The sequence below is a fragment of the Gallinula chloropus genome, assembly GCF_964237585.1.
Source record: "Gallinula chloropus genome assembly, chromosome: 4".
Taxonomy (NCBI): Eukaryota; Metazoa; Chordata; class Aves; order Gruiformes; family Rallidae; genus Gallinula; species Gallinula chloropus.
Genome location: NC_140088.1, coordinates 38,466,191 through 38,493,501, shown reverse-complemented (window position 1 = coordinate 38,493,501; position 27,311 = coordinate 38,466,191). Strand labels below are relative to the sequence as shown.

The window sequence follows — 27,311 nt, the reverse complement described above, 5'->3', positions numbered from 1 at the left end:
TCCTGTGGGTTTGAAGATGGATGTTGGCTTGCTTGCTTTAAAGCAGCGACGGCACCGTTCTGATGGCTGCTGTTTCGTGCGGTCTGTTTCCTCTGTTTACAGAGGACTAGGTTTGTCGGGTTAAACTAACGTCTTTGCTCCCCGGTGGCTTTGCTGCTACGGCTTAACCCCTTCCCTGCGGAGCTAAGCCTTCCCGCTGCCAGGAATTAGCGTGATGATCGCATGTGTGTTGGCAGTGCCAGCCTAGGGCAAAGTGAGAGGGGAATGGTTTGGGGGGTCATACCATTTTTTTTTTTCCTCTTAAGGGATGGTTCTGGAAGGGAAGAAAAAATGGGAGCTGGATTCCTTCATCTTTAGTCCTTTAGCCCAGCAACACTGTCCTCCAATCGGCTTCGCTGCATGACGGTGGGAGAGTTTCCCTCCAGACCCTTCTTTCTCCTCTCCCTTGGAATTGTCCTCTACCAGCATTGTTGCTGCAGGACTGCTGGTAAGATCGTTCTTTTTATGTTTTCCAGGGTCTTTTAGGTGGGCCAGCATGTGGGGCTGTGGTGTCTGGGGTCTAGCAATGTCACTGATTGGCACCCAAGATGATGGGGAATGTGGAGTGGAAAATGCATTGTTGAATCTTGCAGGGTGATGCTCTTAAAGTACTGGGGTGCAGAAAGGGTTAAAAATTACTCTGGGTGATGCTTGAGAGAGCAGACAGCATGTCAGGAACACGCGTGCTCATAGCCTTTATGCGAGACGTTGCGATATCTCCTCTGAAGGCTCTTGTACCTGGAAGGACCCTCGTTGTGTCTCACAAGGAGCTCTGACTGACTCACCGGCTGCACCCCACGTGTCTGTCCTCCCGACCCTCCGTCTGCTGTGCTAGCCAAGATCCTGTCAGCACACCGACTGAAAGTACCTCATAGTACTCGCATGTGTAGGGTGCCTTAGTGGGTTTTGGCTATCTGAAAGCTGGCTAATCTCTTATTTAAGCTACAATCTGCAATTCCCTTGGGCATTTGTACTTAATTGGTTTTGTCACATTTTAACCCACGTATATGGCCAGGTATTTCCAGCTACCGAAAAGAGTGCTGTCTGTTAACGTCTGCTGATGTGTTTACTTTCCTCTTTGCCAGGACGTTGATGCCTTAATGAATTTGGGGACAAAGTACTGAACAGACCGAAGAGCAGTTTGTGGCTGGTGAGTGCAAGCTCTCAGGTGAGGCTGGGGGACTTACATAGAGTGAGAGAAATTTGCTGAGTCTTACTCTGCTTTTCTGAGTTTTCTTCTTGGGTAAAACCTGGGGTGATGGAGCCCCTGCACAGCTGCTGAGGAAAGCAACACTGCTGTGTGATGTTCTTTCAGGCCCCATCCCTCTGAAAAGTCTTACTCTTGACTGTGTGATGAAGCTGTAGATTGGTTTAAATATTCTACGCTGCCTTGGTATATGCATCCTTGTGTGCAAAGTGTGAGCAGTGGTTTCTTTATCTACCTAGTAGCAAAGTTGATGGAATAGTGGAAAGAGCTGCCAGTACACAGTTTCCTGGGTTAGTAACTGTGGTTCCAGACTGACAGGCTCTTTTCCAGGACAGGGGCTGTTTCCGTCTGGATGGGTGGGGGTATGTGTGCACCCAGAAAGAATATCTGGGGTCCTGCTGCTGAGGCTTGCAAAAGTGAGAAGTGTAACCCTTCCTTTGGCACAAAAGTGTTTTCATTCCCAAGGAGAAGCAGTAGGAAATTTGGCTCTCCTTCTTCTGATCAGAAAAAACTAGAGAGTTCTATTTAACCTGCTTCTCCGTTGTGTTTAGGGAATGCCACAAGCAGAGAAAAGAGCTAAATACTTTGTGCAAATTGTTTAAAACAGCCTGGACCAACCTTCTCCAACTGCAAGTAACATCTCAGCCAGGTTCTGAGTTCTGCATTGCACGTTGTGGTCTCTTGAGGGTACCTGTAGCAGTACCATGCAGAAGTTTCATCACGTTCGGAGCTGCACGTCAGCTCTGCACACCCACTCTGCACACATACAGCCCATGGGCTCTGAAGTTAGCAAGAGCCGCTGCGGGTTCATAAGGATTGTACGGACCTGATGCAGTGCAGTATGGAATTGGGACCTGGCTGATTCAGGTCGTCTTTTAAGGGATTTCTCAGTATGGATCCTAACATTGAGGGAAGATCACCACGTGGCTTGAGGGCCAGTGCACTCAGATGTTGTCACTAGTGAGGATATTGTTGTTTTGAGAGTCATCATCCATTTGTCTGCCATGTGAGCGCAACGTGAAAGGAGGGTGATGACAGACTGAAGGCTCAAATCTATTTCCCTCAAGAAAAATAATGATCTGAGGACATGACATTCACCCTATGGCTGAGCCATGTTAGCCTGTAGTGTCAGGAGCTGGATTATTTTGTGATTAATTGACAAGCAGAGTGTAGCTGTAGCTGGTACGTTATTTATCTTCTGTTTCAATGCATAGAGTGCTGTGTGAACACTCATACTCCTGGCACCTGTTTTTCCTTCCTAATGGGAGTGGGAGAACTGATACCCCCTTGGAGAAGACTTGTCCGTAATGATTTAAATTTCCATATCAGTGTTGGCAGTGAGTAGGAGGGTGCTGACAGTCAGCCAGGTTGTGGGGTTTAAGCTAGTCCATCCCCTCTGTGTTTCAGGGCACTGCTGCAGTTTTCCCATCAGTTATCCCATGGGCATAATGCCAGTGAGCTGCCTTGCAGGCTGTTGACAGCAGTTAAGTATATATGTATATTGCTTTGGGAGAACACAGCGTGGGGACTAAAGTTTGAGGGTGTTTGGAATTCACGATTCACAGAGTTGTAGGGGTTGGAAGGGACCTCCAGAGCTAATTGAGTCCAACCCCCTGCCAAAGCAGGGTCCCTAGGACAGGTTGCACAGGTTGGCGTCCAGACAGGGCTTGAATATCTCCAGAGAAGGAGACTCCACACCCCCCTGGGCAGCCTGTCCCAGGGCTCTGTCACCCTCACCGAGAAGTAGTTCTTCTGCAGATTGGTGCGGAACTCCCTGTGCTCCAACTTGTAGCCATCGCCCCTTGTCATGTCAGGAAGGAAGTTTAACTCTTGCATCTTGATACCAGGGGGTGGCCTGGGGAATCCCTGTGGTGTCTCTGTGGCCCTTTGCCGTGTTGCTGCAGGGAAGACTGGGATGCAAGATGCGTGCAGTCACCAGGGTCTCTTCTGTGACACGTCTCCTTGTAAGCCACCAGCTAGGCTTACCACACAGATGACTCTTGCTTAGCTGCTGCCCTGTGCTTCCCCAAACTGAAGCCTGTATCATGCACATTTGCAGCACGGAGCTGCATCTTCCCTCTCATAACCTGATGTTCTGGAGGCAGCCAGATCTGTGAGCCGTGACGTGGCATGGAGGAGCAGCAGCGTAAGGTTACGGAGCTCAGCCAGCCGCAGGACGTGGCACCCGGCATTTGGAACACTGCTGGAAGTCGCATGTTCCCCAGATGCAGCCACGCACCGCAGCTCCTCCGTGCACCATGTGGGCTGGCGTGCCAGATGTGGCCCCTTGCTCTTGTCCTGATGTAACCTCCTGGCTCGTATGGAAGATATTGGTGTTCATGGGAAGTTTTGGAGGCAGGACCATAAACGTGCTTATTCCGATCTCAGTAGTATTTTTAGGCTCAGCTTGAACAGATCTGTGAAACCCTGTATCCTACCTGATCTTGGAGCTCTTTGGTATTCTGGGTTAAGGGCAAAACATGGCTGCTGGTTTTAACCCCAGTGCATCCTTTGTGGCAAAATAATCACAGTAAACCCTTTTGAAACAATGCAGTTGCTTTTCGGACCTTGACAGTGCAGGGTGCACGTGTAAGGTAGGTGCCAGAGAGGTGTGGTGCTGGATGGTTTTGTATGTCCAGACCAGGGCACGGCCACATCAAGGTGGACACGAAGGTCAGTGTTGCCATAGTGGCTTACGTCTCAGCCTTGCAGCATGCATCCCACTGGCGTGGGGAAAGGCGGATGTGATGAGCCACAGCCTTCTCTTGGTGCTGCGGTGGTGCCTGCCAGCCGTAACCCTCTCACAAACCAAACACCGGCAGCAAAGGCCGATCGCGTAATGAAGCACCGGGTTGCAATTGAGGTTTGGGTGTGATTTCTGTCTGCGCAGCCGGTTTCTGTCGTGGTGTCTAGACCGATGTGCTGGTGTCAAGATCAAACGTGGTCAGAGCATGCCTCGGCTCCCACCGGTGCTGAGCACCCGTGTTTTCTCTCCACAGAAGCCAGGGCGTGTTGCGCCTGGATCTGGCCTCAATATGGAGGTAATAAGCAGCCAGGAGACGTACCTGGAAGCTCTTGTAGTTTTTCTAATCTAGACATAGCTGGGAAGGCACCAAGCTAGTAATTTATTTTTATTTTTTTAATCTGCTCTGCAAATGAGGATAATAATTCCTTTTCCTTACCTTTCGTCTGCTTAGGTGAAACCTCCAGAGGGTGGGGCCTGACTTCAGAGACCAGCACCATAGGACAGGGACTTTAGCTGGGATATCCAGGGGTCTGCCAGTAATGGAAAACACTTACTATTTGTTGAGTGAAAAAGCCCATCATCGTCTGGGACGTGCCTGTACTGGTTTCAGAAAGTTCAAGAGGTCTTTTCTTTGCAAGGGCTTTTATATGCCCCAGAATGAATTTGGTCAAGTAGAAGTAAAACACACCTAAAAGTATGTCACTGAGCAGCGTCCAAAACAAGCTGAGCAAACGGGCGTTCACTGTGCTTCAGGTTTTAGTCTTAATTTACGAGCAAGGAACTGGAACAGGGGAGAGAGAGGCAGCACCCCAGCCTTTGGACCCTGCTTGGAGGAGTCAGGGCAAAACCATGTCAAGCAGTTGCGGGGTTTTTTCTCTCATTTGTCAAAACCAAACCCACCGATAGAATAAATATGTCTTTCCCTAAGAGTATTTCTAATGTAATATTAATCTGTGCACTGGTGCATGTGTCTGGGCAGGATTTAGAGCATTACATGGGTTTGCTGTGCTGCCAGTGTGCTCCGACACTGAGCTCTGCTGCTGCAGGCAGAGGAGTGGAAGGAAAGGGCCTGAAATAAGGAAACGATAGCACACCAGGGGCATGTCCACTCTCCTATAAGGGGGGAAAATGTACCTAAAACTTGCAGACAAGTGCAGAAGGTGTCGTTGCAACAAGGCTCTGTGCATGAACAGCTGCGGGTACACGTACGACAGACATCAATACCGGCCTATTGAACTGTGAAGGTATTAATTACATGGCAGTGACCTGCACGGTGGCGTATGGAAACGTGGCAGGATCTCTGGGATCTTCTTCATCTCCCTGCTCCAAACTCGATCGGCATACAGCTCAGATCCTGTAGGAAGATTTCTCCTCCTCCCCTTCTCTTGTAGCTGGCTGGGGTAGTTTGGTCTATCAGCTGAGGGAGTGCTTAGAAATCCTGGGAATTTCTTCAGCCCAGGGCTTGAGCATTATCTCTCGGCCAGAGCGGGAGGAATGTGGCAAGCTGCATCCGGATCTGATGGCAGTGCAATGAGCACTGAGGAAGGAGTTGGGCTGCTGCTGCAGCAAGGAGGGGGAGGGAAGGCTGCTTTTTGACGGGAACCGTACAAGTCAGGCTGAAGTAGCTCCCTGCTGTCTTGCTGTCATCAAGTGTGTGTGCGAGCGGAGGAGCGTACGGCGCAGTTAAGCAGGGCGCATATACCCTAATGGAGCGTGTAACTGTGTGTGTACGGGGCGGAGGCGAATCAGATTAGATGACCCGTGTGCTGTAACCAGCAGTTCCCAATAGCGTTTATCTCCTCCTTTTTTTTCCACTGGGTTTGGTTCTTTCCCGTGCCCTCCGGCTTGCTCATCTCCCAGCCATTCCCCTTTCCCAACTCTCATACCCCCCTGTCTCTCTCCCATCCTTAATCTTCCCACCCCTTCCTCTCATCTGAGCCTGACCCTTCTCTCTTCTCGCCCCTCCTTCCCAGCCGATCCCTCCCCCTGCTCTGGATCTGCTGGCTGTGGGATTTTTCTCATGCTCAGTGGCAGATGTGACAGCTTTTGGAGCTGTATCATCCAGCAACAGCTATATCTGGAGTTGAAAAATCTAACGTGGTTTCCCAGGCAGCAGGAATGGATCGCTGAGAGAATTTCAATCTCCGACTGCTTTTGTCTCGTGGTAGTGACTTTTATTATTTATGTTTGTGACATTTCTTACAGCACAGTTGTCAGCAGGGAATGAAAGACTAAAGTCTAGGAGATGATTATAAAATCAGTGTCACGGTATTTGTATTATTATATTGAAGGAATGCTGTCTACGTTTAAATACAGGTTTGGCTTGATTTTCAAAATCTTATGTGCATAAAATATTCTTATGAATTTCTTGTTGAATGAGAAAAGGCCTGTTTTATGTTTTTTTTTTTTTTATTTAAAAACATGCTTTAGCTGGGTATTGGAAAGATCAATAAATAGCTCTTGCATGATAACCACGAAGTGAAAGGAGACTGGTTAAATACAGACCTCCTCAGTGAAATGCAGAACCTACACAGATGATTACAATCCACTGGATTTCAAATAGCTATTTTTAGTACATGAATGTGATTTGATCTGAATGCAGTGTGCCTTTAAACCACCTGTCTGATATGGCAATGTCTTTATAACCACAGACCAATGCTGCGCTTGGGAAGCAGGCAGCATCGGATGCCCGGGGTTATATACTGTATTTGGGGTGGATTGCATTTTGCTGGTTTTAAGATGTCTGTTGTGAAGGGATGAGGTAGGTGCAGGCCATGCCAGGGAGTCACCCCACCACTGACTGTGAACTTAGTTGATGCTTTTTTGGTGTAGGCAGCATGCTTTTGTATGGGGGACCTGAACCCAGGTGCTAACTGACAGGTATATAGTGATTTAATGTAAGGACACAAATGTAGTGTTTATGCTGATCAAACCGAGATACTGGCTTACAGCTGTTGTTCTCTTTGGGGGAAAAACCTGCATTTTGAAGTAGTTTAGTTAGCATCATTGTCCTCCTGGGGAAATGACCGAAATCTCCAGAAAGGAGCCACTATTGCGGGCACTGATGGTCGTGGCGTTTGTATCACCACCTTTTACAGGACCCCTTGCCACCCAAAGCAGTTAAAGAGCAAACTTGAAAGACACGGTGTGTGCTATGCCCTGAATATCTTCTCTTTGTGAGGGTGAGGGGAGGAATGAAGCTGTGAGAGTAGGGGCAAAGGAGAGATGCTGGTTAAAATAACGACATTGCTCTGGCTGGAAATGTCCCTGTTTGGGTGGATCAAGTCGCTGTCACGACTGACGAGCAGTCACTGTTGGGAACTGAAGCACTTGATGGAATATTACAGCTAGACTTCCTGCTTCCCTTGGAGGCTGGGAAAGCTCCTTGGCGGCACCAGCGTGTTCACACCATGAGCTATGAGAGTAACTTTCCTTTCCAGGACTGTCTGCACTGGGGTTTCTTCCCTTGCACTGCAACTTAAGTCTTGATTATTAGTTAATTGGCAGCCCCTAAGGGCCTTAGAGATGAATCGCTGTGTGCGAGGAGGTGCAGTCCAGACCTGGAGCACAGACGCTCTTCCCATAAACTCTCCATTAAGATGTATTTGGGTTTTCATTGGAACAAATTCTAAGCAAAGATTATTCTGGCTGTGAAGCCTCTCCTAGGCAGCTGCTTCCAGCCCCTTTTTTAAGTGGCTTTGTAGCGTCTTCCCCTTTTGCTTCCTTTTCCAAGCACAAGGTATCTCTGGTAGGCTTCAGGACGTGGTACTGCAGTAGGCATTGTCAGTGCCTGAAGCCTGTGTTTCACTGAGGATGTGTTACGTGATTTAGGTGGTTCTTCTGTGACAAACACACACTTCCCACCCCAGTGACCCCAGGTTCACGTTAACCAAAGTTTAAGCAAGTCCGTGCGTGTTTTCAGGATCTCAGTCTAGCACTGGGAAACAAAGTTGTTGCTCACCTGGTGAACTTTGCTCCCTGAACCAGTTTTAAGTGGAACAACCTGGAAAATGTTTGACATGTCACTGTGGGGAGAAAAAAAAAATCATAAGGGCTGCTGATTTTCAAGACCAGTGTCCTCCAGAAGCATTTTTGTGCCTACAGCACGTTACTTCTCTCTGTGTTCTGTGCCTCTGACCCTCGGAAACATTTATTCCTCACAAAGAGTTGGAAGCTGAGGTCCTGTACACGGGAAGAGCAATTGCTGTTAAGTTGAAGATCAAGTGGCAAAAATCCTCTACCTGATGTTAAGGAAGAGGCAGTCCCCATCGCTTTAAGCAGTATTAGTGGGAGACAAATGCTAGTATTGAAGTTGTCAGTGGAAAGGGAAGAATACACAAACTATTATTTTTCCTACTGGTGGATATGAATTGCCTAAAGGAAACCTGTACAGCTTTCTCCCAAGCTAGAGAGCTTTTAGTGCTAGAGCTTTACCCAAAAGGTTCTGGCACTGGGCCTCAGCTTTGTCTCATCTCTCTTACAGCTCTTGTTCAGTTCATCCTGTGCGTTGAAAGATAAGAACTTGGGAAGAAGATGATGAGCTCAGGTGCACACCATTTCATTGCAGCCACACAACAGTAATTTGCTCATTAAATGTGTTTCTCCAACAGCAATTAAGAAAACACTAACGTGGAGTACTCTTAACTTTAAAGCTGTCAGACCAGTCAATAGAATCATAAAATACTTCAGTGGAGAAGGACCTTGAGAGATCTGTAGTCCAACCCCCTGCTCAAAGCAGACCAAGTTGCACAGGGCTTTGTCTTCAGGAACAAACTTTCTCTTGGAAACCTCTGGGCATGGAGACTGCCTAGCCTGTCTGGGCAACCTGCACCAGGGCTGGACTCTCCCAGCCATGAAAGCTTTTCCTCCTGTCCAGCTGGGACTTGTTTTGGTCTATGCCGATCGTCTGCCAGACTCCCACCACCCCATGCTGTGAAAAGCCCTACTCGTCATAGAAAATCTTCCTACTTCTGAGCTACTCCTTCACGGAAAGGGTAACTTCCTCCTCACCCCATCTTCCCTGTCCATCTTTTGTGAAGAGGTGGTGTCCACCATCGCAGTCCCCCAGTTACTCAAACTTTCCCACCTCTGAGACCAGAGCTCCATCCCTTCCTTTTTCTTCATGTCTTTCTGATGCCAGAAGGTCATCTTATTTTGGCTTTCCATCTAACTACTTCTTTTTTTTTTATTTTATTTTTTTTTGGGGGGGGGGTGCTATAAAGTCTAAATTTAGACTCTGAACACCTCTTGTGTTTGGGTATATTTAAGCGTTAGCTGGTTTTGGCTTGTTGCAGCTGCAATGGTTGTTCACACAAACTGTCTCTCTCAGCCCTCAAGGGAAAAGAATCTTAGTTTTTAATTTTAGCTTCTTCAGCTACCTGCTGACAGTTTGATTTCCACCTACTACCTCCTCTCTTCCTCCCAAGCCCTCTGTCTAAGCTGGAAAAACTGTGATTCAAAATCAGTCTTGGGCAGCTCTTCCTTTGGCAACAGCTCTGTTGTCTTTAAATGGGAATCAAATGAATGCTACTCACTGGGAGTAGCCAGTGAGAAGACAGCCTGAGCTCTGTTCATAACCACCCTACACTCCAGGCTTGTAGTGGAATCAACAGTGTGACTGGCTGGGTTCCAAAGCCATTTAACCTAGGTTTGAGCCTGTAAAATAGAAATGTGTGTGTGTCATGTATTTAAAATGTTTCTCTCTGGGAATGGGAATTGTAGAAATAAAGGAAAGCCAAGTGAGGTTCAGCTGCAGAGGTAATGGGTGCCCATTTCTCTTCTGAAACAGGAGTACCTGGGCAGAGCACTGAACAGCTCACCAGAAGTCCTCACTCAGCTGCCGACTGCTAGGTGGTCTGGAGCAAGTCATTGCTCCCTTGTTGCCTCGCTTTCCTCATCTGTAAAAGCAGATGATCATGTCAACTCTGCTGTTAAAGTGCTTGTCACTGCAGAGGGTGCTCTTAATACAATGCAATTAAACTGATACATGATATTACTGATTGGACCTATATGTGCAAGAGCACTGATGGCTTTGCCTTCTCTGATTCAGGCACCATGTTCCGCAAGAAGAAGAAGAAACGCCCGGAGATCTCGGCTCCGCAGAACTTTGAGCACCGTGTCCACACTTCGTTTGACCCGAAGGAGGGCAAATTTGTGGGCCTGCCCCCTCAATGGCAGAATATTCTAGACACGCTGAGGCGCCCCAAGCCAGTGGTAGACCCTTCAAGGATCACAAGGATGCAGCTCCAGCCTATGAAGGTAAGAGATGAAGGCTACTCTTTCCTGTCCCTGGGCTTTCCTGGTCCTTGGTGTGGGGGGAAGGTTGAGGCAATATCTGCATTAAATAGGCTAAAGGTGGGACCGATAAGGAATCTGGTGGATAGCTGGGCTTTGATAACACAGTCTTTTTTGGAGGTGATAGTAACTTCATCATAAGGATGGTGGTACCCTTAGCTGCAGTAGTATCACTGTTCAAATAACCAGCTGGCTGCCTGTCCCTGTAACATGGACCTGTGACAGCTCCCGTGGTAGCTGAGAGGGCTTATGGTGTGTTCAGCTGCCGTACAGGGAAGGGAAGAGGAGACCTGGCAGAGAGACCTGTTTTAGCAAGTTTGTTCTTGTGGGTGAGCAGATGAGGCTGATGATTAAGTTGACAGGGAAGCCTGAGCAGGAGAGAGTGGGGCAGCACTAGCTTGATGTTCATGGATGGCTACAGAGGTGGGACACAATAGGGAACAGGGCTAGAGCGGGGTTTAGGCTAAAAGGGTCGATAACACAGCAGTTGAACAGAATGTGGGACACAACAACCAGGAGGAGTTCCTGAAAGCGAGTCCTTCAGCTAGGAGAAACAAGTTGCTGATCCTTGTAGACAGGCATGTTCCAATGGCTGTCGTGCTTGGATGGTGCTGATCATGGCGTAAGAGACTGCAGGGATCTGCTGTGTGAAGGGAGGCAGATTTGTGCTGACCTCTTGGAAAAGGGAGTGAAAGATGGTGGCAGAACTATTGTGTGTAAAGTCCTGCTAGCTTGTGGAACGTTTTTGTTCCCAGTTAAAAAAATCCCTATGGGGGCCTAAAAACTGAAAGTTGTAAAACAGAGATGTAACTACTTGGGTTTTAGGAAGCACATAAAAGAAAATAGTTGCCTATTTGATGAATATATTTAGCTTTTTGTGTACAGACACTTCAGGTGCGGGGACTGAATGGGACTACATTTTAGTATGATGCAAAATCAAACCTGCAATTTAAATGGCACACCAGGATCTTTGAGCAGAAAGCCAATTTAGAAAGGAAAAACCTGCTTGGGAAGAACAGGTAAAAGAAAAAGGGAGGAGGTATTGCCTTCAGTTTGATGGTGTCCTGAATGCGCTTTGAGGTTCAAAATGTAGTAGGAGATATGACCAGAATCCAGAGGAGAGAGAAAATGTGTAATAAGAGACCAACTTGGTTAGATCAGGAGCTCTCTAATGAGCTTAAACTGCAGGAAGATTGCTCAGAAGGGTGGAAACTAGGTCAAGTTATAAAGGGCAAAGAGAAAAGAAATTTATAGAGGAACAAAACTGGAAGGCCAAGGCACAGAAAGAGATGTTATTCTCAAAGAACATAAAGAGCACTAAGGAGACATTTTAAGTACACTGTGGAGGAGAATGAGGATGAAGGAAAGGATTTGTTCTCTGCTTATTTTGGAAGAAAGTTATTAGCAGATGACACTGAGAATTCTTAAATGTTTAATGACTTTTCTTCAGTCTTTATTGAAAAGGTTAACTGTGATCTGTGGACTAACACAATCAACACAAGCATGAGGGGATAAGAAGGCAGAATAAGAAAAGAACATGACCAGAAATGAGGCTTCTTAGACAAGTTACATATTTTCAAGTCAGCTGGGCCTAATGAAATTCAAGGAATTGCAGATCAGAGTAATTTCAGTTCCCAGAAAGAGCCTGGAACAAATAAGCAAGTAATCTATTTGCAACCACTTCCTAGGAGATAGCAGGGTAATAGCTTGCAGCCAGCATGGATTTATCAAGAACAAATCATGTCAAGCAACCCAATTGCCATCAATCACAGGGTATCAGGCTTTGGGTGAGGGAGAAAGGATAACTCTCTCCAGTATCTTGACTTCAGTTAGGCTCCTGACACCGTACCCATGGCATTCCCAGAGCAAGTTTTCCCAAGTATGAGGAAAAAGAAGAGTGTGAGGCAGCACTGTCAAAATAGAAATGTGCACAAAGACGTTTACTGGAGTTTCTCCTGAGTAAAATGCTGGTCAGTACTTTAATCTATGACTCATTAAGGCCCATTAAGGTAAAAGCTGAGAGGAGGTGGAAGCCTTTAAGGGAACAAGGACAGAATACCCAGCATTCTCTTAAAAACTGAAGAGGAATCTTAAACTAATACTGTTGGGATCCCCCTCCCCACCCCCAAATCCAAGTGCAAACATGCTCTTAGACCACAGCACACAGTTGATTATTTCTGGTAAGCTTCATTTGAACAAACATCTGTTCAATGACACCAATCTAGTAAGACTTATTTATTTAAGTGCTTATTGGCTCTATTAGACCAAGCCCTTGTACATAAAGTCCTGCATTCAACTATCATAGTGTTTTCTCTTTTTTTGACATGTACACGTGTTTCTAGCTTGAAAAGGGTCACTTTTCTTCTTAAAATTTTAATTTCTACATTTTGGACAGTAAGACATGATCTGTGTGAGAGCACTCCAAAGAGATTTTCCTCAAATTTGGATGTTTCTTCATTAATCTGATGCAGTCATTAAACCCAGCTGCAAAGTACAGCTAACTCCCAACTGGGGATAGGACTGACTCAGTGGACTCGAGGTGCAGTAGAAGTGACTTGAGTCTAATCTGAAGAAGTTTTTAATGAGAAGGTGAGCACTGGAATGAATTTTCTAGATGGGCCATAGCATCTCTTCTTGGAGACTTCTTATTTTGAGAACATTAGGCAGAAGTCTTTCTGGAATGACTTTAGCTGGCCTCCTGAGATTTCTTCCAACTTTATATTGAGTTATTATTTTGAGTTATTCTTTTTCCCCAGTTTGTAGAAACATTGAAGCATCAGTGAACACTGGAGGAAGGCCTCTTTTTCTCCCATTTGCCTGTGTGAGCATAAGCAGAGGTGTGGAGGCATCCTGCATTCATGTACTAGTGCTTTTAGTTGAGAAACTGGGATGTCTGGGTTTTTTAATGGATCAGTTAGTACAGATGGAAGACTCTTCCCACCCCACTGACAGGTTTCAGATTTTCTAACCATTTACTTTCAGCATTTTTTCCCCTATTGTGTTTGGTGCAAAAGTGATGGAAATAGCATGAGGAGTTAGTGTCCTGAACATGTTGTTCCATGGGGCAAGGAGGAAGATGTGTGTACACGGTGAGGAAAGTGTAATGCCACAGCAGGACCAAAGAGCAGAATTCCTGCTGCAGGTGATGTTGTGCCTGCGATAGCATGGGCCAGATTCTCCTTTCTTCACTTTTTTGTACAAAGTCTTTCATTCTCAGATGCTGAGCAAACCCAGTGCTCATATTGTGCCCTGTGGTGGCATTGTGTTGAAATTATTGGAGTTGCTGTTTTGCACCAGCTCACTATTAGGCTAGAAGTAATTAATTCAGCATCTTTAGAAGATCCCTGGAGTTCAGTTAGCAAACAGGAGATGGCCACCACTCCAAGGAAGGGCTTCCCTCAGGCAGAGATTCATGAAAGTGTCGGAATGATCCTACGCTGCTAATCTCTGTGAAGAAACTAACGTTTTGGTTCCCAGCACTGAAAAAGCTCCTGGAAGCGCTTCAGTTCCAGAAGAAACAAGGTAGAGCACCACGCAATATCCCAACAGCTTCAAGCGCCCTACTTGTATAGTGCTGTTGCTTGTTTGGATGGAAGCCTTGTTCTTCATCATTTGCTTACATGGCAGTTGTGAGCTGTTGTGACCCTTTGTTCGTCATAGTTAATTATAATAGCTTGGCAGAACAGAGGAGGAATGCAGTGTTGGAACAGCGTGGTCTTCACTGGTCAGGATTAAGATGCATTAGCAAAAATTGTAGAGAGCTGGACTGAGAGAGGCTGTTTACAACACTACTGAGAGTGCTTCAGGGGACAGATGAACCTTGTCTTGGAACAGCAAGGTGCCGTTTGCAGATAGAACGTATGCTGTAACTTCTTCTGAGAACTAATACTCTCTGGAGCTTGTTGAGACGAAGTTAGTGGTGTAGTGTAGAACAATTTCTACACAGGAGAGTTAGGAGTGGTAAAACCATCCCAGTTTTGCTTTAACGTTGTCCTTGAGAAAGTAAGTGCAGCAGCAGCGGCATTCGCTGCTCTGGCTGACAGCACTGCTTTTTCTGGACAGAATGACAAAACTCAATGACTTCTTCCCCCCACTACCCCTTCTCAGTAAAGGACAATGAAAAAAGGATTTCTCCCCTACGCCCCACAATTCCTTGTGTTCTCTTTGGCTAGACAAAATCTAACCTGTGTTGAGATAAACTCTGCTCTGGTGAGACCCCCCTCCCCTGCAGTACTGGGGAGGTCTCACCAGACATGGAGCAGGTCCAGAGGAGGCCAGGAGGATGATCTGAGACCTCTCCTATGAAGACAGGCTGAGAGAGTTGAGTTGGTTCAGCCTGGAAAAGAGAAGGCTCTGGGGAGACCTCCAAGCCCGTTCCAGTCACAGAATCACAAAGTTGGAAAAGACCTTTAAGATCATCAAGTCGAACTGTTCCTGTCCTATGCTAAACCATATCTCTAAGTACCTCATCAATCCTTTTCTTAAACACCTCCAGGGATGGTGACACAACCTCCTCCCTGGGCAGCCTGTTCCAGGCCCCAACAACTCTTTCAGTAAAAAAAATTTTTCTAAAAAAAAATCCTGAAGGTCCTACAGGAAAGCTGGGCAGGGCTGTTTGTAAGGGCATGGAGAGATGGGATGAGGTGCAATGGTTTAAACTAGAGCAGGGCAGGGTTAGATGAGACATGAGGATGAAGCTCTTCATGCTGAGGGTGGTAAGATGCTGGCACAGGTTGCCCAGAGAGCTGGTGGAAGCCCCATCCCTGGATACATCAAGGTCAGTCTTGAAGCTGTGAGCACCCTGCTCTAGTTCAAGGTGCCCCTGCTCACTGCAGGAGTGGAATTGGACAGCTTTAAAGGTCCCTGCCAACCCAATGCATTCTGTGATTCATTCTATGAAATCCAGCCTCAGTCTTTACGACTCTTAACTTTTTCCTTCCCTGTGTTTCACAGACTGTGGTGAGGGGCAGCACCGTGGAAGTCGAAGGCTACATCTCTGGGATACTCAACGATATCCAGAAGCTTTCTGCCATCAGCTCCAACACTCTGAGGGGAAGGAGCCCCACCAGCCGGAGGAGAGCTCAGTCCCTTGGGCTTCTGGGGGAAGACAGACCCCCCGACATGTATCTTCAGAGTCCCGAAGCAGACTGGGCAGACAAATATGGAAACTACCTCAATTGCAATGGTGGGACCAAGGTGACCCGGAGGCAGACTATGTGGCCAGACTATAAACCCCGCTTGGAAGGACAGACCCACCCCAATGGCATGGTGACGAAGGCCCAGTCTCTTGGGCCTTCGGAGTTCCAGGGAGCTGACGGCAGCTGCCTTCAGCGTGCCTCTGGTTTGCAGCACATGCCAACGCTGCTGGGGGAGAGTGAGAAGATGGGAAAAAAGAACTCAGAAGAGTGCTGGCCTCAGCCTTGTCTTCTACGACAAGCAAACTCCCGGCCCTCAGGTGAGGGCAGCCCGAGCTCCAAATCCAGGGAGAACAGCTTGAAGAGGAGGCTGTTGCGCAGCGTGTTCCCCTCATCCAGTGGCTCAAACAAGTCGGGCCCCTCCCTGCAGATAAAGGTATCGTTATCCAGTATTTCTGAGCGAGCGCAATGTGGACTTTACAGTTCCAGAGGTTGCTTATGCAGCTGAACAAATCTAACAGCAAGCATCATGCAACCATCTGTTATTGTTATGATTAATGCTGGAATCAAAGTGGTCCTGGGTGGGGGAAATGTGCCGCCTGCCTAAGCGTCACAGAAGCCAGGCGTAGCTCAGAATGGCAGCCAGGCAGCCAGGCCTACACAGGAAAGGCTGGTTCACAGACCTGCGCTTGCAGGAGCGTAGGCTGGGGAGGAGGTAGGGGGCTTAGTCGTTTCTCTCTACTCTTGTAGTAATCAAGGCACAACTTCAATGCCTCTATACTAGCTTAAATGTCCCATGCCATTTAGGAAAGAGCCGTAATTTACATTAGTGAGGTATTCTTTTGCCTGTACAAAACAGAACTGCCTCAGGAGATCTTGCTGGTTATGGCTGTATCTCCTGACAGCAGGGATGTTTCAGTCGGCACCGGTCACACTGTCAAACAGGGAACCTGACTGTTGCGTTTGGTGAGGATGAGACAGCTCATAGCTATGCCTCCCCAGGAAAATGGTCCTGAATGAATGACTTGCTTATTAAACTGGGAGAAACACTCCAGTTCCTGTTAACAGAGAGGAAATGCTGCTCCTGACCCTTCCCAAGCTAAGCCAGTACTTGCTGTCATAGAATCACAGACTGGTTTGGGTGGGCAGGGCCCTCAGATCCCACCAGTTCCCCTGCACCAGCCCAGGGTGCCCCAAGCCCCATCCAACCCAGCCTTGAACGCTGCCAGGGGTCCAGAGGCTCCTACAGCTTCTCTGGGCACCCTGTGTCAGGGTCTCCCCACCCTCCCCAGGAAGGATTCCTGCCACAAGTCTCATCTATATCTCCCCTCTTTCAGTTTAAACCTGTTTTCCCTTGTCCTATCACAGCTAGTCAGATAAAGAGGCCCTCTCCAGCTTGCCTGTAGGCTCCCTCTAGGCTGCAATAAGGAACAAGACTGTCTTCCCGGGAGAGGTGCTCCAGCCCTCAGATCATCTGTCCTTGTTGGGCCGTGTGTAGTTTCATCGTCTGTGTGGGGCTGGGGCTAGGCCAGGTTGATTTCTAGCAGGTGTGGGGTCCATGAACCGGGAGGGAGATGACAGGAGCCACTGGCCCAACAAAAACAGTCTGTGCTGCTGCGTGTCTCAAGGTGGGGTTCTCTCCAACCCAGGTCTGGGCTTTGGGACATGGCCTTCCGTCAGGGAATGGGATCTTGTGCAGCATGAGCTGCTCTGAGTGCTGCCTCCAACACCAGGCTGAGCTGTGCTGGCTGGAGGCCCATCCCCAAGCACCTAGGAGCGCTGACCACTTCTTTCTCGTCTGGCAAGAGCGTCTTTGCCAGGCCTCAGTGCTTGAACAGGGATGAGTGGCAGTTACTGGTCAATGGCATGTGTGCACGGATGTGCTCGCGTGTGTTTCAGTTCGGGCAGCTTGGGAGAGGAGTCAGAAAGACCTCTAGGTTACTGGGTCCACCTTCTCAGTTCAGTGGAGGATCTGTGCTATTGCTGGCCGTTGTTTATCTGAGCTGTTCTGAGCAGCCTCTAACGATGAAAATCGTTGTCTCCCTCACAGACGGAGATGGGGATGTCCAATTGTGACATGCCAGACATGCATAGCTGCAGATGAAATGGGAAGGGGATAGAACTGGCTAACGGTGGGGAGGTGGGTGCCTGAAGTCACCACGGGAAGGGCGTGTGGCCTCTCCTTTTGCCCTAATTTGGGGCAAACCAGTGACATCTCAAAAAGTCCAGGGACTCAAATTATATATTTATATATATATTATATATGGGCATATATATATGGGCTGTCAAATCCCAGGAGCAGGAAACAATATGAGTGGTTAGAGAAACATGTGGGAGCTTGCATGCATGTTGTGTGCCCTTTTGCATGCTCTAGGTTATATAAAACCATCTATCCTCCCCCCACACACACACCCCTTGAGACAAAACAAGAGTTGGGAAATAATGCTTGGCTGCCAGGAGCATGTCTCTGCAGGATTGCTGGGGTGGAGCTGGTAGATGAGGAGGAAATGACTTTGCTCACTCCTGCACCCTGATGTCAGGACTGGTTCTTTGGAGGCCTCTCGGGTGTGACAATGAGCTCTGTCTGTGTTAGGCTTATGCAGATTTTGCTGTTGTCAGAAGTCCTTGGTTAAAAACCAAAATTCTGTACAATTGTTCTCTTTTAGAAACTTCTCTACCAGCAGTTTTCGGTCCCCATACCCCTATTATTGACCTTATTAATAGTCTGCCTGAACAGTGAGAGAGAAAAAGCGTGTTGCTCTGACAGCTCTTTTTTGTCCAATATAAAGGACTGGCTTGCTCCTTCTGGCGTTGGTACCTTGTTAGATCCACTGTTACTTTACATAACACTAAGCATGTAATGTATTTCATACCTAACCTGCTAGATGATGCTGAATTTTAATTAGTCAGCGTTTCCAGGGTGAGTGCTAGTGCTTCAAGATTTATCCTTCTTGGGAGACCTGTGCATGGCACCAACGTGGGAATGCGTATCCTGAAGCCACGTTACCGCAGGCTGTCATCTTACTAGATCTCCTAAACCAAACGGGGTTGGGCTGCTTGGTATTTGAGTGGGAGGTCTCCAGAAAGATGTGAGAGCTTTGGGAAAGAGTGCTGCTCATCCAAATTCATCACAGGTCTGTTCTGAGGCAGTGAGGTGGCACGGTGGCAAGCGGCTCCGTGCAGCCCAAGTGTCACACTGGCTACCTGCCGCTGCCCTGGTTCATGGGGCTTTTCCCAAGGCAGAGTGCTAATCCTGTGTCTGATGGACAGGAATGCTCTGCAGGTACCAGTGGAAGGAGCAGAGAGCATTTTCAGTAGGCAGAGCATAATTACCCAAGGGGAATTAGACCAAGGCATCAAAGTGATTTACAACTTTGGCATGAATCCTCTTTCCTTTTATATATAGGAAGATCAGAGGCACAGAGGGATAAAGGATTTTAAGATTCTCTGCAGCACAGGTTGCCTGTGAGTTTTGGTGGCAGGGCTGGAATGCTTTTTAGCAGCTGGTTGTTTTGTTATGGGTTTTTTTTTTCTTTTCTGTGGGTTTTGATGTTAGGGTTTGGGGTTTTTTTTAAAGCATGTGATTTAAAAGGTACCTTTTAAACTGCCTCAGTTTGGAAGCCCTTAAAGTGTAGCACCCATCCTGTAACTGGCTCTTGAATATCTGCATCCTTGGGGCGTCCCTGGTCGTGTAGCATTCGATGGGCATACCTGGAGACAAGAAACCAGAGCTCTTGGCTCCAGTCTGCTCCAAAGGCCAGAGTGGCACATCATACAACTGAGTCCTGATTTTCTTCTTGTTAGTGTAACCATCATGTTTTCTTTCTTTCTTCCCCTTTCATATTTGTTCTTCTCAAAGCCTAATGCTTTCTTCAGGCCCCAGCAGTGGGGTTCGCCACGCAGCCCTGCAGCCAAAGCCCAGTCTCTTCCGTCAGATCAGCCTACACCCGATTTTCCCAGGATGATCTCAGAAGCTGGGACCCCCCAGAAATCACCAGCAGTGGAGAAGGCAATTGCAGGGCCCCAAGGCAGGCCATCACCGGCGGGATCTCCCAGGAACCGGCAGACTCAGACTAGTTCTAGCAACCTTCACCTTCCTCAGGACTCATCTGTGAAAGGGCAGCTGGCCAGCGAGGACCCGGTGGTTGTGACTCATGAGCAGTTCAAAGCTGCCCTTAGGATGGTTGTGGACCAGGGGGATCCCCGGACATTGCTAGAGAATTATGTAAAGATTGGTGAAGGGTCTACAGGCATTGTCTGTATTGCTCGAGAGAAGCACTCAGGGCGGCAGGTGGCTGTGAAAATGATGGATCTGAGAAAGCAGCAGCGCCGGGAGCTCCTTTTTAATGAGGTGGGTGCAGGGATGGGTGTGCATGCTTGCTTTGCTGGATGAGAGTAAGTTTTGTGGTGGTCCATCATCTGCTGTGTGTTTACAGGTGGTAATAATGAGGGACTACCAACATGTCAACGTAGTGGAGATGTACAAGAGCTATCTGGTGGGAGAGGAGCTCTGGGTGCTGATGGAGTTCCTGCAGGGAGGAGCCCTCACCGACATTGTGTCTCAGATCAGGTAGGAAGCAAAATCCGAATACCAAGGCTTGCATTCCCACCTGACAGGCAAGAGCAGCGGGGATGGGAGATTTCCCAATGGTTTCCCTCAGAGATCTTGTGTTTGCAGTGCCTTAAAACTACTTCATGCTGTAACTGTCATCCATTCAAAGTACAGAGTAATTCTTCTGATGTAGGAGGGACCTCATTTACCCTTTAGATACCCACTATTCATATACTCGATGACCTTCCCTATAAAACTTGTTTACTGTATTTGTTGTATTCTGGCCAGCAAGTTCATTGAGTAGGTATTAAAGAGCAGGAAGAAATAGTTTTCAGTGGTGCAACCTCAGTGAGGTTGAATTTGTGGCTAACTCCTCTGGAGCGGTGCAGCAGAGCCTTGAGATCTGGGCTCCTTTCCCAAATTTCATTGCCTAAAGATAGCAGCTGCTGGACACTCTGCTAAATTTGTTTTCTTATCCACACCACTTCATATTCATTAATGCCCTAAGCATTGCTGTAGGGCAAAGGAGTTGTTCTCAGATGGCCGCTCGAGTCCCACTCAGAAAGTATTCTGGTGATGCAGTCGTGACGGTTGTGTCTTACCCATGACCCTGGAGCACCCTCCTCCTGCTTCCAAGCAGTCCTATGGGGCTGTTAGCTGACGTAGGGAACACCAGTGAAAAGACTGTCCAAGGAAGTCTGTAGGGTGAGCTTTCCTTTTTTGAAGGTTCAGAGTGTTAATTGGATTACAATTAGGTAGTATTGCTAACACTAATTGTATTTACTTTTAAAAAAAATACAGGATGCCTTTAACTCACTTACCTGCCTTTCCTGATCCTGTGGTGGATTTAAGGCCAACTCTGTTGGGTTCTCTGTTTTGGAAGCACATCTGTGATGTGTTTGGGAAGCATTAAAAGAAGCACATTGTCCTCTGTAGCCTCTGCAACTCCACCTGTAAGGAGGAGACACTTAGGTGTGCAGGCCCTCCAGCACCAAGTTCAGGGGCTGGGAACCAGGACTTCACTGGAAGTCACGTACCTGCTCCTGGATGGGAAAAGAAAGTCATGAAGAGTGCCAGGATGTGGCATTCCAGAGCCAGTGAAACTCCTGTAGCTCCTAGCTGGGGTTAGTGGAGCTACAGGGGGAAAAACTGAATGTAAAAAAAATGGGAAGATATTTGTGAAGGGTTTCTCCACTGCTGAGACTGAATCCCACTGTGGGACCTCAGCCTAGACTTGCCTTATTTTATGAAGCCTCCTTTTGATGAACGCCAGGTTATCCGCACAGCATTATAACCCCAACATTTATCAGAAGTCAGCTGCAAGCCTTTATCAGTGTTTCCTAGGGAGGAAAATACCCTCATTCCACACATTAACCATTTGCTGATGATGAGAACTGATTTGCATCCCCAGGAGTGAGCTAATCCTCCAGTAATCCATTGTACACTGTCCATCACTCAAGTGAACCCACGAACTCCGTATGTGACAAGCTGAAAGTGCCCCTTGTGCTACATTCTGCAGCCACAGAGCTTGCAAGCACACCAGCTGGTCTTGCAGCCCAGTCTGTGGGCAATGACACCCTCTGTTTCTTTGTGAGTTGGGGTCTCTGTTGGAAAAGTCCCTCTCCCATTCGAGGTTAGACCAGTGTGGCAAAAGAGACCTCGCAGACACGTTTCTGCCACCAGCACGGTGCAGTGCAGGCACAACACGTGGTGGCCTGGTCCCAGGGTGAGTTTGGCAGGGAGATACGAGTACCAAAGCAGCCATGCCTGTGTAAAATTCTCAGCTGAGGGTGCAACCTCCTTCATGGATGTGTAGAAGCTGCTTTCATGTATTGAGAAGGTGCTGGTGTGCTCTGCACAGCTCTGCCTCCTGAGCTCTTCCTTGCAGACCCGGGTTGGAGGAGGTGCTGTTTCCATGCCCTCAGCAGAGAGTGGTTTGAAACAACAGTTGGAGCTGTGCTGAAGGTCAGAAGTACTCCAACTGGGAACTTCAGCTGTTCTTTGCAACTCTTCTGGCATTGCTTGGTAGAAATGTGTGGAGAGCACAGCCCTGTCCCCTGTTACAGGAGGTGATTTTCACTGACACTCAGTCATTCAAGTTCTTATATTGCTATTCCAAATGGCAAGAGCTTTTCACAGTGAGGCTCTTGGTGCTCACACTCTGTGTGCCACCAGAGAGAGGTAAAATTCAGGATCATTGTCCCTGCCTGTAACCTGTGCTACCTTCAGTTAGGTGGGAGAGTATCCAAAGCATCTAGCTGTGTGAAACCTGCAAAGGACCCCTATATTCTCTATCACATTTTGTGTTTAGCTGCTTCCTGGATTGGGAACAAAGCTTTACTATATTTGCTTCCAAAAAAAGGGTGTCGCGGCAGTTATGGTGGCACCTTGGCATGAAGAAGCAGCCTCGCCTGTCAGCATTGCTTGAAACAGCATCTTGCAGAATGAGTTCAGACACAAGGGTTAAAATGCAATTTCTCTGCATTAGACTGCTGAAAACTCAAAATTGCTAGAGAAAAAAGTGTTCCCAACGGTAACAGCTGTCAGAGAACAGTACAAGCAAGGTAGCAATGGTCATGGGGAGCAGAAATACGTGTCTGCAATTGACCTTCAAAATGTCACTGTGGACCTACGACCATGTGCTCTGTGCTGCCCCTGCAACGCTGTGTCTTTAATTTCAGGCTAAACGAAGAGCAAATTGCGACGGTGTGTGAATCAGTGCTGCAGGCTCTGACCTATCTTCACTCTCAGGGGGTCATTCACCGAGACATTAAGAGTGACTCCATTCTCCTGACCCTGGATGGAAGGGTGCGTTACCTCAGGCACATCTTTTCCTGCCTTCTGCTGCTGTGTCCCCAGCCTGTCTCCTTACTTCTCTTCACAACCTTTTCTTTTTGTACCTCATTCTTACTCCATTTTCGGTGTTTCCCTCCACATTGTGTGAAAATCTTTTTAAGGGTGGTTCTTTTTCTACAGGTCAAACTCTCTGATTTTGGCTTCTGCGCTCAGATCAGCAAAGACGTACCTAAAAGAAAGTCCCTGGTAGGTACTCCCTACTGGATGGCTCCAGAAGTCATTGCACGGATCCCATACACCACCGAGGTAAGGAACGCTTCCCCAGTGTTGGAAGAGGTAGCAAATAATGTTCAGAGGTGTCATGGGAAGATAACTCTTGGCTTTTCTAGGAAAAGCCTCTAGAGTCTATTTAAAATATAGATATAACTGTGGCTATAGATTTGATTGTGATGGTATCAGTATTTCCTAAACCACTAGAAAAAACAGGTTGTTCTGCTTCCGGGACCTAGGTGTAAACTTACTCCCCTCTTCTGCCTGAAGTTTGGCATAGACCTGTATCTGCTGTGGTGTGGACAGATGTTAGTTAGGAAGAGCCTGTGGAACGATACGGATCAGTAAATCAATCAATGCCAGCAAGGGAGGGGAGGCATGGATGAGAGCTCTGAATTACGGGCAGGTGGCAGCAGACTGATGCGTTTTGTTTACCGAGCATCCGGTGTAGCACAAGCACCAGCTGACACCTAGGTGGAACGTTGTCTGGCTAAAACTGCAGCAGGGACTCCATGGCATCAAGTGGGTTCATGTTTTACGTTCTCAGGAACATTTCTCTTGGGTGGGGTGTTGTAGTCTTTGTGAAAGCAGCAAAGCAAGGACCTGTCGCTTGAACTTGTGTGCATCGATGTGATCTTGGTTCCTGCAGGTGGATATCTGGTCTCTGGGAATCATGGTGATAGAGATGGTGGATGGAGAGCCCCCCTATTTTAGTGATTCTCCAGTCCAGGCAATGAAGAGGCTCCGTGACAGTCCTCCTCCCAAACTGAAAAACTTCCACAGGGTGAGCATACTGCAAAGGCTCGTAAACCTGATGATTACCGTGGGGAAGCTTCCGTATCAGCTGTTCCTGGTAAAGCTGGCTGTGAAAGGGATCTTGCTAGGACATGCTTCTTGGGCAACCTCTTTTGGCCCTGGTGCCTGGGTGGATGCAAGCTGCTGCTGACAGCTAGTGGTTGCTCGGGGAAGGTGCCGTATAACGTAAGGTCATGAATCCAGTAATGCGAACCAGAGCTGCTGCAGGTGTCTTACCGGTGGTGATCAAGTAGCTCAGCTTCTTGGGGCATGGGTAGGAGGGTCCATGCTCTTGGGAGTTTCCAGCTTCTCAGCTCTCAGGCCTGCAAAGACTATGCTATGGCCAGTGCAGGAGAGCATGGTACAGGCACTGGAGATAATCTCCTGGAGACACTGCAGCTGCTTTGAAGATGAACTCGGCTTCATGGCTCCTTATGAAAAAGTAGCAGTGACATAAGAAATACAGGGATTACCTTTTAGTCACCACTTAGAGCCAGCCCTCCTTTCATTTCAGTCCAAGCCTCCGAGATCAAATAGCCTCTGCAGCATCCTGAGCTATCCGGCCTTTCCAGTTAATCAGAGTAGCTGCAGCTGCTAAGACTGAATTATTTAGCAGAGCAGACTGCTGCACTAACAGCATACACTGCAACATCAACAGCTTCCCTCTCTTTCCTCTTTGCCTTTGCAAGATTCATTAAAATGTCAAGGTCACATTCTGGACCCAGTGCTCTCAGTCGTTAGGCTGCCTGAAGCCAGTTCTGGTCTGGATCATGCACCTTGTTTGGTGAGATGACCATACCAGGGGTTCTGGAAGTCTTGCTCTTGTCCTGGGAAGCAAACTGACTTTCAGCAGACCTCTGGCTTGGCAGGCTGGTGGCCATCCTCCCCTGCGTCCCCAGTGTCCAGGCAGAGCTCAGCACCAGCTGTGGATTGAGCCCTCCGTTCTGATGACAGCTAATGGCTCACTGGGGGTTGGTTAAGGCAGTATGGGGTGCAGCAGGTTAAATGAGACCAGGTGGGATGGTCGCTGCTGCTTTTCTGATGTGTAACTAGATTTGCTGGCAGAGTGATGAAGGCTAGAGCCTGGCACTTGTACTTAACTGGGCTGTGCCTTCTCCCCGTAGCCATTGCAGTGAAGTAGATCAAAGCACTCATGAACTCAGTAGTTCAGTATGAACAGTATTTCATGATCTACTTCTAAGCTAACCAGAGCTGGGAAAATACCCCCCAATCTAAAGCGGCTGCAATTAGCACCATTCAAATAAATAAATACACCCCAAGTTAATTTCTTATCCCGCTGCAATGCTGCAGAGGATTACCACCTGCAAGAGAGGTGCAAGTGTAAGTGGTTCTGGGGTCTGGCCCTCAACAGGCTTTTACCTGCCTTTGACAGGATGAGGCTGCAGAGGTCCCTTAGCTTCTTGGTGTGCTGTTCTGCAGCACCAAGCTCTCAAACCCCACTTGGGAGTCCTATTTAACTACTTTTTTCCACAGTCTGTGGCTGGTAAAAGAATGAATTGGCCAGCCCGTCCCACCCAAGCCATGTGCCTTGGGTAGCTGGAATTCTGTGGAGATTTTTGTGCTGAAATGCACAAAAGAATAAAGAACCAAATGGGAAACAAACTTACCTTAGATGGAAGGTGGTGGGTGGTCTTTTCTTAATTTTCTTTAGGAAAACAGCCCGTTTAAACATGCCTACTGGTGATGGAAAGTTAGCATGCCTTTTACACTGCAGCAATGTCTCATGTTCTGTTTCTGTGCAAAGCTGGGTCACGAAGTTGACATGTGCAGCGTCCCTTGCAACCTGTTGTTGTGTGAACTGTTGTCTGGTTCCTTCCCGGGGCTGACTTGGGTGGTTGCTTTTTCACAGACCTCCCCGGTTCTGAGAGACTTCTTGGAAAGGATGTTGACACGGGATCCACTAGAAAGAGCGACGGCACAAGAACTTCTGGATCACCCCTTTTTGCTTCAGACAGGACTTCCAGAGTGCCTGGTCCCCCTTATCCAACAATATAGAAAGCGTACCTCTACCTGCTGACTTCACAGAAGGGGAAATGCTAGGAAAAAAAAAAATAACATTTGTAAAAGAAAAATAAATGCTCGAGAGACCAGGCAGTCTCATCCTGTGAATGGTGCTTGGAACTTGTTGGCAGTCTTTTTTTAGAGGATGAATGTGAATCCTGTCCCTGCCGTCTCAGCCTTCCTTGGCTTCTCTTTTGCTGAAGACAATCAATACGCACTGGATCCAAACGAGACCAAGTATGTCTCAAGAAAAAAGCAGGTATTTCGTGGCTCGTGGATCGCTCCTTCCGAAGGCTGGCATTTTGACAGCGGAGCCCGAAGTTGCGTATCTGGGTGTCTGCAAGTTCCTGCACACCTCGGCTGCTGACTACTGAACTGGAACAATATTTCCCAACTAGAAATGTGATCTCTGTTTCTTAAGTGTACGCTGGAGTCTTGAGCTGACTCAGTTATACGTTTTTGGGGCACGGACCCCTTTCGGCTCTCAAACAATGCACAAAGACTTGATGATTTTTTTTTCCCTGAGACTTTTTCCACAGATGATTTTAATTTCCTTCAGTAAATGTGGACCTAGGAAACTGTACATGTTTTCCGAGGGAGCAGATGTGATATGTATGTATTTGTTTCTAAATGGCTCTCTTGCATCAACATGCTTCTCTTTTGCTGAGGAATATATATGGTTTAGTGGTCAATCTTGAATCCATTTCATGACCTTAAGCTTTTGGAGGGGGGGAACCCTTGGATGCAGGCCTCAAACCAGACTCTTGTGCTTGCCACCAGGATCTCGTGGTTGAAAATTCACAATATGCAACACCTCCAGTGCTGGTTGGAACAGAGAGTCTGTGAAAACTTGCTCCTATGTTTGATTTCCAGGCTCTTTCCAAGTCCTTGCTCCCAAGAAAATCTGAGCAGCGCTGCCCTGATCTCTTGGTAGCTCTTGGGGGATGCTCTGAGAATGAAAAAGCTTCAGCTGTCCTGCATACCCCAGGAGAGGTTTTTCTGTTTGTGTGAGATGGTTTGTTGAGCCCCCTGTCTCCCCTGCTTGCTACCACAGCACGCAGGGAGGAGAGAAACTCTAGCTGTACGTTTCAGTATTGGTACACCCTTCCCCTCCATCCCTTGGCTGATACGGTTGGGAGGTTTGTCGTTGTCCAAACAGCTCTTTTGGTTATTTGAAAATAGGTATTTTGTATGACAGGCTTCCTGATCGGTGAGATAGTCGAGGTAATCGGATTCTAGGTCGGGATGTCACGTTGTACAGTAATGGTGTGTGTTGTGAGGTCTCACAAATATAATCTTATATGTGGAACTGGGATCCTGCTTTGAAACTCCAGATACAGATTTATTGGAATTTAAGTGATTCTTGGGATGGTCCTACTGTCTCAGAAGTTAACCTTGTAATTACATTTTCTTCAGAAGATGTTGATAATCTCTATCCTCTGACATTTACTCCAG

At 47.6% G+C, this 27,311-nt stretch overlaps 1 protein-coding gene across 2 annotated transcripts; it reads left to right on the top strand.

Annotated features, from left to right (window-relative positions):
- Positions 1–399: 399 nt before the first annotated feature.
- Positions 400–25,872, top strand: PAK6 (p21 (RAC1) activated kinase 6; the record flags this gene model as incomplete). Of its 2 annotated transcripts, XM_084262774.1 has the most annotated exons (9): positions 400–487; positions 10,042–10,250; positions 15,240–15,857; positions 19,281–19,772; positions 19,858–19,991; positions 22,655–22,781; positions 22,950–23,075; positions 23,689–23,823; positions 25,705–25,872. In XM_084262774.1, 9 exons carry the CDS (start codon positions 400–402, stop codon positions 25,870–25,872), a joined length of 2,097 nt encoding a protein of 698 aa, XP_084118900.1. The 2 variants fall into 2 exon arrangements, with proteins under 2 accessions (XP_084118900.1, XP_084118901.1); XM_084262775.1 differs by lacking the exons at positions 400–487; positions 23,689–23,823 and having other exon boundaries at positions 10,047–10,250.
- Between the last annotated feature and the right edge of the window lie 1,439 nt (positions 25,873–27,311).